The following is a 12,468-nucleotide window of genomic DNA, read 5'->3' as shown; positions in this document are numbered from 1 at the left end:
GATTTAATTATATCTAAGCAATTACCACCAATAACAACACTAGGAAGGTGTGACTAAGAAAAAGGGCTTATGTCTTACAGGGAAGGCATTTAAAAACCAAGGTTTTGCACAGACTGGAGCCTACAGGCCATTCACCTTGGCAAATGATGTAGCAATAGTGATACATGGCAGTGTTTTGAAACACAATTTTTATCAAGACTTTCACGGTCACTTCATTGCCGCACTCTAATGGCACATACATGGATTGTATTTTTGATGGCATTGGAATTATGTTAAACCCTTTGTTTTGAAGCCATTCTTACTTTTTTCTTTATTTCTTGAGAAATCTCTGCCTATAATCATAGTTACCTGTAACCTCTATTTGAAACAATACACCCAAGAGTACCTAGTATCATCTGAAAACTAAGTGAAGAGGAGCTGGAGGATAAGAGACAGCTTTTAACGGGTCGCATTTGACCAAAGTGGGGTAGACAGCAAGAGAGAATGGAATGAAAATTGAAGTGGAAGTCAGGAGACTTGTTTTCTACTTTGTCACCAGCCAGCTTGGGCAGGTTCCTTCACCTCTTTGTGTTTTAAGCAGGGGGTAAAACTAGTTATTCCACTTACCTTCATAGGGTTGTTTCAAGGTCATATGAGATAATAGACCTGCAAAAGCTGTGACATGTTTGAATCACAGCATTTACCAGGGTATTAATACTACACAGAGGAGTGAGTGCACAGGTCAAAGGAAGAAGAGATAGCCACTCAGCTGTTGGGCCTGGGTGAACAGGGAAAAGAAAATAAATTCAGTGTCAGGTGGTGGAGGAGGGGAGGGAAGGGGTGGGGCTGGTTCTGTGGGAAAGATGATGTTTTGTGTTTAAGGCAAGAATGGGATAACTAAGTAGGAATGTCCTGCAGGCAAGAGGCTGGAGATGAAAAGAAAGGTCTGGACTAGAGTTTATAAAACAATGACAATCTCCAGGGAATTTGTTGAGAGAAAAGAAGGCAACTTGCCTGAGCCAGTTAATGGAAGGTGGGAGGAGAAAGGGAGAGAAGGTAAGAGAAAGCAAAGAGCAATCACTCAGGGAGAAAGAGTGAATGATGATATGGTAGTGCTCCTTCTCCTATGGGAGGAAAGACAGGATGTTCAGAACTGTTAAGTGATTCACAGAGGTGCATGAGAATCAGAACCAAGATTATTCACTTTGAAGAGTGAGAGGATGCTGGTATTTCTGAAAGTGAAGCTGCAGTGGAGAGGGAAGCCAGATTTCAAGTGCTTTTAAGTGAAAGCATGGAAGAAGAGAGGAAAGGAACTACAGAAACAAGTTTAGCAGTTCAAAAGGGAGAAAATCAGGAAAACAGAAACAGCAGAGGTGGGAAGGTAGAGGAGAGAATGGACAGAAGAGATAATGATACTCTGAAGTAGAATACTGGGTATAATTGTGCCCAAAATGAGAAGCGACAGAACCAGTCCATGTGAATAACGAAATATGATGAGAACTGAATCTCTCACTTTACCTTGGGTGAAGCCAGTAAAGGTCAAGTATCCACATGTAGCAAAGAGAGTACTGATAAGTACAGAAGCCAAGGTGGACACATGGATGATGCGGGACCAGTTAGCTACTGTGGGGTCTTCCAAAGAACCATAAACTAAGAAGCAGTTATGGTGGCAGATAAATGCTGTAATACAAAAAAGAAAAAAAAAAAAAGAGCACCATTAAAGCAAATGTTACTGGATTTCCTTCTCCTTCGGTGCCCATGGTTCTTGGTCACGTGGCTTCGAAGAATGAAGAGGTAGACTGGACAGAGTGGTGGGCAGCAAAGCAAGTTTACTGAGCAATAGCAAAGTGATAGTACAAAGCTCCCGAGGATGGAGGGGACCCAAGAGGGTTGCCATTGGAGTTTCTAAATCTATAGGGGTTTTTATGGGCTTGTTGGAGGGCTGTTTTAATCTGATTAACCCTCCCTGCACCTGTCATGCAATCAGATTTTTGTCATCTATCTATCACATGGGAAAGGGTGGAGGCCTCTTTCCAGGGCCATGTAAAATCCTTTTAAGGTTGGTTTCCTCTTAGGGCAGGGGCCCCTTGTCCCTGCCTGCCTGCCTTCCAACTGTCCTTCAACACAAGCACTAAGGTTCTCTTTTTTCTTCTAAAAATTCAGAGATGTATGTGACTTTGGAATGCTACCGAAGTTCAAATACATTAATTTACTAGCTATGTCCGAAAATAACTTTTTTAAACAACTGTAGGAATGAGAAATTTCACTCACATTAGGCTTATGTGGTCTCTTCATGTCACTCTTGATATAAACCAGGCCTATCCAACTTTCTCTCCCATTTTCCATTTCCTAGTGGCCTTCCAATCTTAAGGGAAATCTAAACAACACTATGCTTTCAGTCCCTGGCTTCCTTTCCAATCTGGGATATAACAGAGTAGCTTTAGACATCTGGCCAATTTGTAATACTTTGTGTGCAAGGTTTTGAGTAAGCACATAACACTTGCTAGATTTACAAGTTAAAAAATAAGATGACTGTAATGAGTTTTCTGCATGAGAAAGAGACTTGTCCATATTAAATCAAATTTTAGTGATGAGTGAGAAAAGTTTGAGCCTAATTTTATGTTGGCACAAACTAGACCATATGGTGCTAATAGGAAGTCTAAAACTTTGGACATTTGCTCTCCAGACACAAATAAGAAACTTTTTCATTATACCGAAGACTCCATATTGAGAAAGGGCCTGTGAAATCGTATACTCACCAAACGACATCACACCAAGAGCCTGAATGGCATTAGGCTTTGCAAATACCCAAGCATCTTCTGTTTTTGGTCTAGAAGATAAATCAGGTAATTTAATGAATGATCAAACAAATGCGAGCCTAAGCATGTCAGAGAACAAGAAATGGTGTCACAGTAAAAACGTGAGTATCTTTAAGTCAGAAATTAATAAGGGGCCCCCATCAATCTTCCTTAATTGTAAATAATTTCCCAGGAACATGCATGTTATGTTTACCTCAGTCCTCTAAAATGCATGTCAAATACTTGGAAAGACTTTATTCTTATATATTTAAAATAACCACTGACTACTTAATTTTATGACATTTTTACTCACCAATTTAACAACAAACATTTGTTATGCACTCATCATTGAAGATACTGATTGAGGGAGATACAAAAATTAATAATGCAATGTTCCTCCTCGGCTAATCAATACTTCCTTCCTTCCCCTTGAACTCATTCCCCAGGCTCATCCTACCCCAGGGAAATTCATAGTTGGCACTACAGTTGACTGAAGAAGGTGGACATGAGCTAATATTAATTGAGGATGTACTTAACTGTATTCTGGGAATTATCCTCTGATATCTCAATCTTCCCAGTAACACTCACGTATTATTGTCACTATTTAATACATTAGGAAAGTTAAGCTCCGGGTGGTGATAAAACTTGTCAAGCTTCCACAGATAGAAAGTGAAGCTGAGATTTGCTGTTCATCCCAGTATCTCTTTTACACTGAACTGTCAAGTGACCTCAAATTCTCACCTGTGGAAATACTTCTCAAAGAGGTTTTGGAAAGATATGAACTTTAAATTACCTGAGGCATCCTATTTCTTAGTGGAATTAAAATATTTGCCAGCCTGTCTATTGGCAGAGCTCGGTCTCCCTGGTTACCATATATCCCTGAGTAATAGTGAAGAGACTAGGTTCTGAGATCAGACAGCCTGTGTTAGTCTTCTGCCCCTTCCACCTGTGTGATCTTAGGCAAGTGATGAACCTTTCTGTGCTTCAGTTTTTATATCTATAAAATGAGAGTAATAAGAGTAGTACCTAATCCATTGAGTTATTGTGTGAATTAAATGAGATAAAATATGTAAGATTTCTGGGAGAGAGCCTTGCATATAGTCAAGTGTTCAATAACTGGTCACTCATATCATCAATTTATTAATATTATCCATTGTCATTTAATAAAAAGTAGGCAAAATGGCTCAAAGATGTCCAGCTTCCCTGAAAAGGAAAGGCTTGAGTGAAACCCAAAAGAATACATTAAGATAGCAGAGGGGAAAAGGAGAACGAGGGTTGTAGAAAGCCATAAATGCAATCCGTGTAAATGCACCTATTTCATAAGGTCGTTATTCATACTCCATGTAAAACAGACACACACAAAAAGTCTCGTTTGCTCTGTCAAAGTTAGTGGAATTTATGCATTGTATCTTTTTTTTTTTTCATTCCATATTTGAAATGAGCGGTTACAGGCCCTAGAGAATGAGCCAGCCTAGGAGGGAGGTCTCAGGCTGTTACAGGCTTGCGGTGACTCCCGTGTCTTAAGGGGGAGCTGCTCCCACCTCCTGCCTCCACTGTTCTCGCTGCTGTGAACATTAACTGAGAAGAGCGCACGTGTCAAATGCCAAGGTTACCAGGGAAAAAGGCAGATTTTGCCCACGGTCTTTAAAAAATGATTCAGAAAAGCAGCGCTAAAAATTACAGAAACTTGGAAGATTGTAAGGTTTTTTTTTTTAAGATTTTTGTTTTTTTAAGATTTTATTTATTTATTTGACAGAGAGAGACACAGCGAGAGAGGGAACACAGGCAGGGGGAGTGAGAGAGGGAGAAGCGGGCCTCCCGCTGAGCAGGGAGCCCCATGCGGGGCTCGATCCCAGGACCTGGAATCATGACCTGAGCCAAAGGCAGACGCTTAACGACTGAGCCACCCAGGCGCCCTTTTTCAAAGATTTTTATTTATTTATTTGACAGAGAGAGACAGCGAGAGAGGGAACACAAGCAGGGGGAGTGGGAGAGGGAGAAGCAGGCTTCCCGCGGAGCAAGGAGCCCGATGCGAGGCTGGATCCCAATACCCCTGGATCATGACCTGAGCCAAAGGCAGTCGCCCAACGACTGAGCCACACAGAGCCTCATAATTTTGAATTTTTTTGTGTTCACCTCAATGATGCATGATTTTATGATTTGTTTATTCATTTATTTATTTTAGTTTTTAGAGAGAGTGAGCGAGCAAGTGATGCAAGGCCGGGGCGGGGCGGGGGAGTTGGGGGGCGAGGGAGACAGAGGGAGAGGGAGAGAAAGTCTTAAGCAGGTTTCAGGCTCAGTGCAGAGCTTGACTCCAGGCTTGATCTCACCACCCTGAGATCATGACCTGAGCTGAAATAAGTCGGACTCTTAACCAACAGAGCCACCCAGGCACCCCAATGTTGCTGATTTTGTAAGATGGAAAATAATAAAAAAAGATGTTGCAGATAGGAAAGCATGTGCATCCAAATCTAGGGAAAAGGACATTGAATATGGCTTTCCAATATTTTATAAAATAGCCTGAAATTAGAATTAGTTGCAGAATCAACCAGCTACACACACACACACACACACGAGAGAGAGAGAGAGAGAGAGAGAAAGTTCCTTGGCATATTTAGAGATTTCTGGAAACTTGATACCCATAGCGATTGAGAAAATGAAGTTATATACTGTTCTGATTTTAGACTATAGATGTTGAAATACAAAATGAAATATCAAATGCAACAAGCAGTGTATAAGAAAAAATCATGACTAGGAAGAGTTTTTCAAATAAATGCAAGGGTTGTTCAATAATAGAAAAATCTACTAATGTAATTCATCTCATCAACAGATTAATGGAGAAAAAAAGCTTATGCGCTCTCAAAATATGTAGAAGAGCCTACAATCCAGTATTTACTTTGAAAAACATGCTAAGCAAGCTATTAATAAAATAGAACTTCCTTAATCTGACAGGAATATCTACCAAAATCTATAGCAAATGACACATTTAAAAGTGAAAATTTAGAAATATTACAATTAAAGGTGGAAACCAGATAAGGATATTTACTATCACTGCTTCCAGACTATATCACAGGAATTCCTAGCTAATGCAATAAAATAAGAAGTGATAAGATACTTAATCATTGGAAATGGATAAATTATTTGAACACAACAGAATTGTGTCCACAGAAAATTCAGGGGAATTTGCTGACAAGCTATTGGAATTAATAAGAGTATTTAGCAAGGTTACCGGATATATGAAATATATACTTGATACATGAAAATCATGACGGTTGAGGTACATAAATAATAACCAAATAAAATGTTTTTTAAATGGCAGTGGCAATAAAAACACTACATATTTTTAAAGATATGCATAATCGTAATGGCATGATATAACTGTATGGAAAGACACATATAAATCGAGAGATATACCATATCCAATATATGAATAGGAGGACTCAATATCATGTAGATGTCAATTCTCCCCCAAATTAATATTTAAATTCAAAGAATAAAATATGATATTCAAGGAGAAAATATTTTTTTAAAAAACCCGTAAAAGCAACATAATAGTAAGGATTGATAAACCTGATAATGTTTGTATAATAAAATAATCCATAAACAAAGTTAAAATATAAAGATAAGCTAAAAACTTGTAAATGAGATTTGTCATGCCTAGAAGATATTCCAATAAGCAATGAACAATACAATTGACAGAAAAGGAAATGAGAATGGTCAATATTTATGCTATCAGTTGCTCACTTTCCTTTATAATCAGAGAAACTCAAATGAAATCCATACAAGAAGACATTTCACACTTAATTCAACAATAGCAAAGTTGATAAATTGCTGGGAAAAGAGAACTTGAAATTATTACAGAGGGAACTGTAAATTGTAAAGCACTTAGGAGAAGAGTTTGATAGTATCTAGTAAAGTTGAAGGTACTCAAAACTTGTAAGCAAACAATTACATTTCTACATATATATCCTAGGGTAGGAAAGTACACATGTGCACACAAAGATGTGGATAAGGATGTTCACTAGTGCATTGTTCATATTAGCAAACTTCGGAAACTACCTCAATTTCAAGCAATAGAATTGATAAATAAATCCATAAGTAAAACATGACATAAACATAAAATTGTGTGCCATAAGAACAATTAAAAAGAGTCACTCAGGGCTAAGTATATCAAAATGGAAATATACAGCATACAAAGCTAAAGGAAAAATCATGAGTTATAGAAGAGAATGTGCATTTTTTTTTACCATAGTGGTTATTTATGTATATTTTACAAACATACTAATCAATACTAGATATTGTTGTCAATACATAAATGCATAGTGCAAGTATAAAAACATAAATAGGAATGATTTAAACCAATTTAAGAATAATAATTACCTCTAGGGAAAGAGAAATGAATTGACTTTTAAATATGATAGTCTACTGCTGATAAATATTGAAGTAAATATAGAAAATTATTTCAAAAAGTTCTAGCCCAATTTCCTGCTTCCTGAAGTTTTTATGATTATACAATATTTTCTACATAAAATCTTTCTGGATCTGAACCTAATTTTTAGCCTTAAATTTCCATATATACTCTACAACTGAAACTACATTCTTCCTGCTTTCCAATCCCTTGTTCAATTCATTCAGTTTTCAACAAATATTTGTTGACCATTACCAATGTAGCAATCACTGTTCTAAATCTCTGAGGATACTGCAGAAAAAAAGACAAAAGAAACAAATCAACTATCTTGGACTATATTGGTGTATATTCTATATCATCTAGAACAGCACTGTATTATAGTGTGTGTGTTTTTTTTAAGATTTTATTTATTTATTTGACAGAGAGAGACATAGCGGGAGAGGGAACACAAGCAGGGGAAGTGAGAGAAGGAGAAGCAGGCTCCCCATCAAGCAGGGAGCCGATGTGGGGCTCGATCCCAGGACCTTGGGATCATGACCTGAGCAGAAGGCAGACGCTTAAGGACTTAAGGAATTAGTAAAAACTAAGAGTTTTTAACTAAGAGTTAAAGAAATTACCTAAAGAGGTTTAATTTTTTCCTACAGTGTAGAGGTGCCTGGGTGGCTCAGTGGGTTAAGTGTCTGCCTTTGGTTCAGGTCATGATCCTGGGCTCCTCGGATCAAGCCCCATTTGTTGGGCTCCCTGCTCAGTAGGGGGCCTATTTCTCCCTCTCTCTCTGCCCCTGCCCCCTGCTTGTGTTCTCTCACTCTCTCTGTCAAATAAATAAATAAAATCTTAAAAAATTTTTTTTCCTATAGTGTAGCTTATGCTATATATTTCAGTATTGTTTACCACTTGAGTTTTCTGAAGGGCAAATAGAAGAATGGAGGAGTTGAGTATAACAATAAACAGAAAAATACTTTGTTAACTTATAAAGAACCATGGATATCAGAGAGTCTTCAAAATTAAAAAACAAAACAAAACAAAACAAAAACCACCACCAACAACAAAAAACCCCAACAAACTGGGAGAAACAAACTGAAATTGTTATTATGAATAGAGACCTGGCAGAAAACACATAGTACATAATAGTCATAATTGAAATACTATAAAATATGAGTCAAATAATTGAAATTTAATTTGTATTAAATAAATTATAGGATGAGTGCTTTTTTTAAAGTTTAAAGTATAATTCACATTAAATTACCTATAAACAGGAAATGGTTTTCAAATGATCATTCAAATTCAAACATATTAATTAACACACAACTCTTCTGGAGTATTTATTTTGTACAAAGTGAGGCAAGTTTTCTTCTGAAGAAATCCCCGAATAAGAACTACTCTCCAATTCCTCTTTGTTTTAGATTCTTCAATTGCTACTGTTGAAGTTTATTTCCCTGAGGAACTGAAACCAACTGCATTCACTGGTGTGTGTCTAGAGTTTGCAATGGAAGCCAATAGTTCTAAAATTAGTCCAACTGAGGTCAATAGCGTCTCTTCAGCAAGTGTTAATGTTACCTGCTGATGAATGGACTAGCTTTTTACCTCTATGTGGTTCCTACCTGCTTCTTTTATTTACTGTGATTATTTGCTGACTACAGACCAAACTGTGGTTAATATCAATAAGGGACAACGAAAACAATAATGAACTTAATTTCCTCTGTGAAGGACAACATTTCTCATGACTAAGAAAAATCATATGGGATACAGAAAGCTGTAATAGAAAAACAAACAAACAAACACAGGTTTTGAGGTCAGGCAGACTTGGATTTAAATCTTAGCATTCTGATAAACTCGCAGAGTGCCTTGGGGCAGATTACTTAATGACTCTGGTCCCAGTTTTCTCTGTTAAACAGAGACAATATTCATAATTCTATCTACATATCTGACTTAGGGTTAAATGAGAAAATGAATGAAAGAGTGTATTATATAGTGGACAACAGAAGTTGGATGAGACCTCCTTCCACTCTCTCTCCCTTTCCTTATGTTACCATTAAAGTAACAAAACATGTCTTAGTCCAGCTATAAGGACCTTGCAAGTACACAAAACACAATCTTCATCATGGTATTCATATTCTTTTAGAGAATGAAGGGACCTTGAGGAAGTTGAGCTATTTTACTTAAAATAAATGAATGATTAATCTTGAGAGTAGACCTACATGCTACCAAACGGGCAGTCCTTTGGTTGATGATGATGAAAAAGATGAAATGATTCATTTATGCTTTGGATATTCACAGTAAATATTTAGTATTCTATTCCATAGACCAATTTTCTGCACCATTGGGTCTGTCAAATTGGTGCAACCTCCAGCCGCATAAGGCCATTTTTGACAATCTCAGGGTATGTGGAGCTGCTCACCTCACTCCAGGGTTTAGACCTTCGCCCAGCCATCAGTCTCCCTGGCTGAGCTGTAGCTCTGTGTTGATATGATAAATTTTGCTGCAGTGGTGTGGAGATTACCATCAAGAGAAGATAATTAAATGTTTCAATAAAAGAGGGCACTCATTAAACCTGAAGATATTTGACATCTAAAATGAATAGAGAGGCAAACTGCCTGATTATTTAATCACCAGATAATATCTTAGACTGATCACTTAAAAGAAAAAAAAGTTTAAAATTATCCTTTTACATTTTAAAGCTTCTATCTATACATACACGCAAGCAGGCACACATACACAAATTAAGGGTTATTCTTATTATTTTTTGTTATATCAATTTCAAATTATAGAAAGCGTTTTCATTCTGTCAGTATTGCTAAGATAAAAGTTCTTTCTTTTGTGTTTTACCAAAGAGAAAGATTATGAAAGAATGTATTTATATTTTATCATTGGCATTGATAAAATATAAGTACAGTGACATTTAAGTTCATTTCTTGAACACTTAGCACTGACTTCTTAGAGACAAGAGTTTCACTTTCATGAATTACAAGTTCTGCATTTTGTTTTAATAAGGTAAAACGGCCTTACACATATAAAATCTTGAGGCATGTGTATGTGCGTGCGTGTGTGTGTTTAATAGTTTTTGGAAGCAACAGGAAATATTCTCTCATGATTTTTTCCATATAGAAGACACAGTAACTTTTGCTGAATGCATAAAGGACAGGCAGAAATAATCAATTCCCAATTTTGGGTGCTAAAGAAATACCCAGCAAAACAAGATAAAAATCTTAGTTTAGTCATTGTTTTTCATAGCTATCTCCTCCCAAAGCTTTAAATTAAGTGCCAATACAGATGGTAGTTGTTTTTTCTTTTCTTTCCTAATCTCTCAAGCCAGCAATCAACCCATAATAGCAGCTGTAAACTAAGAGTTAGAGAAGGGGATTAGATAATCCAGTAATTGGATAAATTTTGAGACAGAATTTTCTCATCATCCTCCACCTGTACACATGTATAGCAGGTCTACTCCCTTCATGTCACAGTTGCAAGCCCCACAAAAAACCAAAAAAACAACAACAAAAAAACCAACAACAACAACAAAAAACTTCTCTAAGGAGACAAATATATTTTCAAAAAAATGTTTGAATTTGTACTTAAATCCTCAGGAAAATTAATCCATCAAAAGTTAAACTTGGACATCCAATGAAACACAGTGGATGGGCCACATACATTTACTATCTTTCTCTCCTCAGACCTTACTAAAATGATATTAAAGGAATTTAAAATGGGGATAAATCCATGGGGGAGGGGATAATGGAAAAGAGACATCAGTGGAAGACATTTTGGGAACAGGAAAGTAGATGCTTACATGGTAACTGCAGAGAATGGTGGAAGTAACAAGCACATAGAGGGATCTAATGATGAAAAAAGAGCTCAAACTCCCGTGTGTGCAAGACTCACAGACAATAGAAAGCTACGTCAGATGCCAAGGAAAATGGAGAAAATAAAGAAAAATTAAAGACATGAGATCCTGGATATAAGGCATCTAACACAAAAAAGAGGTAAAAGGAAGCCTAGAATGACAGTGGGGCAGCAAACGGAAATCAATCCATTCAGAAAGGAGCAAGGGGGTGGAAGACTCTGGGAGGGAGGTCTCCAAGAAAAATAATAAAATCTGTAGATTACTTTACATGTTTGAGCATTTGGGGAAGGAGTAACAAAAGTGATCAAAATCAAAAGCTAAACTAGGAGAAAATATTTGCAAAAGACACATCTCGTGAAATACTGTTATCTAAAAAGTACAAGGAACACTTAAAACTCAACAATAAGACACAAACAATCCACATAAAAATGGGCCACAGACCTTAACAGACACCTCACCAAAGAATATATACAGATGGTAAATAAGCATATGAAAAGATGCACCGTATCATATGTCATCAAGGAAATGCAAATTAAAACAATAATGAGATACCACTACACACTTATCAGAATGGCCAAACTCCAGAACACTAACACCAAATGTTGATGAGGATGGGGAGTAAAAGGGACTCATTCTTTACTGATGGAATGCAAAATCATACAGCTACTTTGGAAGACAGTTTGGTGGCTTCTTACAAAACTAACGTACTCTAACCATACAATCCAGCACTTGCATTTCTTGTTATTTACCAAAGGATTTGAAATCTTCTGTTCATGCAAAAACCTGAACACGATGTTTATAGCAGCTTTATTCATAGTGGCCACATCTTGGAAGCAACCAAGATGTCCTTCAGTAGGTGAATAGATAGACTGTGATATATCCAATCAATGGAATATTATTCAGTGCTAAAAGGAAATGAACTGTTAAGCCATGAAAAGACGTGGAGAAATCTTAAGTGCATATTGCTAAGTAAAAGAAGCCACTCTGAAAAGGCTACATGCACACTGTATGATTCCAACGATATTTCATTCTGGAAAAGGCAAAACTATGGAGACAGAAAACAGATCAGTGGTTGCTTAGGGTTGGAGGTTGGGGTAAGGGTGTGAACAGATGGAGCACAGAGGATTTTTAGGGCAGCAAAAATACTCTGCATGATAATATAATGATGGATACATGACATTATACATTAGTACAAACCCACAGAATGTACAACACAAAAGTGAACTCTATTATAAACTATAGACTTTGATGATTATAATGTACTAATCTGGGTCCATCAATTGCAACCAATGTACCACTCTGGTGGGGGATATGGATAAGGGGGAGGCTATGCATGTGTGTGGGTAGTGAGTATATAGAAAATCTCTGTGGCTTCCTCTTAAATTTGCTGTGAACCTAAAACTGCTTCAAAAAACTCGAAGTCTTAAAAAAAAAAAAAAAAAAAA

At 36.9% G+C, this 12,468-nt stretch overlaps 1 protein-coding gene across 3 annotated transcripts in view; it reads right to left on the bottom strand.

Annotated features, from left to right (window-relative positions):
• SLC38A11 (solute carrier family 38 member 11) overlaps window positions 1-12,468 on the bottom strand; it is a 56,618-nt gene that overhangs the window by 17,060 nt on the left and 27,090 nt on the right. For 2 of the 3 annotated variants that reach the window (XM_031038141.2, XM_006742460.3), the window contains exons 8-9: window positions 2,739-2,809; window positions 1,498-1,659 (exon numbers count right to left, since the gene is read on the bottom strand). In XM_031038141.2, coding sequence (XP_030894001.2) covers window positions 1,498-1,659; window positions 2,739-2,809 — 233 coding nt within the window. The remainder of the gene's footprint in view (window positions 1-1,497; window positions 1,660-2,738; window positions 2,810-12,468) is intronic. The other variant, XM_031038143.2, reaches the window with a different exon arrangement.

The sequence above is a fragment of the Leptonychotes weddellii genome, chromosome 3 (assembly GCF_054177405.1).
Source record: "Leptonychotes weddellii isolate Sample4059 chromosome 3, ASM5417740v2, whole genome shotgun sequence".
In the NCBI taxonomy this organism is placed as follows: domain Eukaryota; kingdom Metazoa; phylum Chordata; class Mammalia; order Carnivora; family Phocidae; genus Leptonychotes; species Leptonychotes weddellii.
Note: the sequence above shows the minus strand (reverse complement) of the source record. Positions and strands in the feature narration are given on the sequence as shown.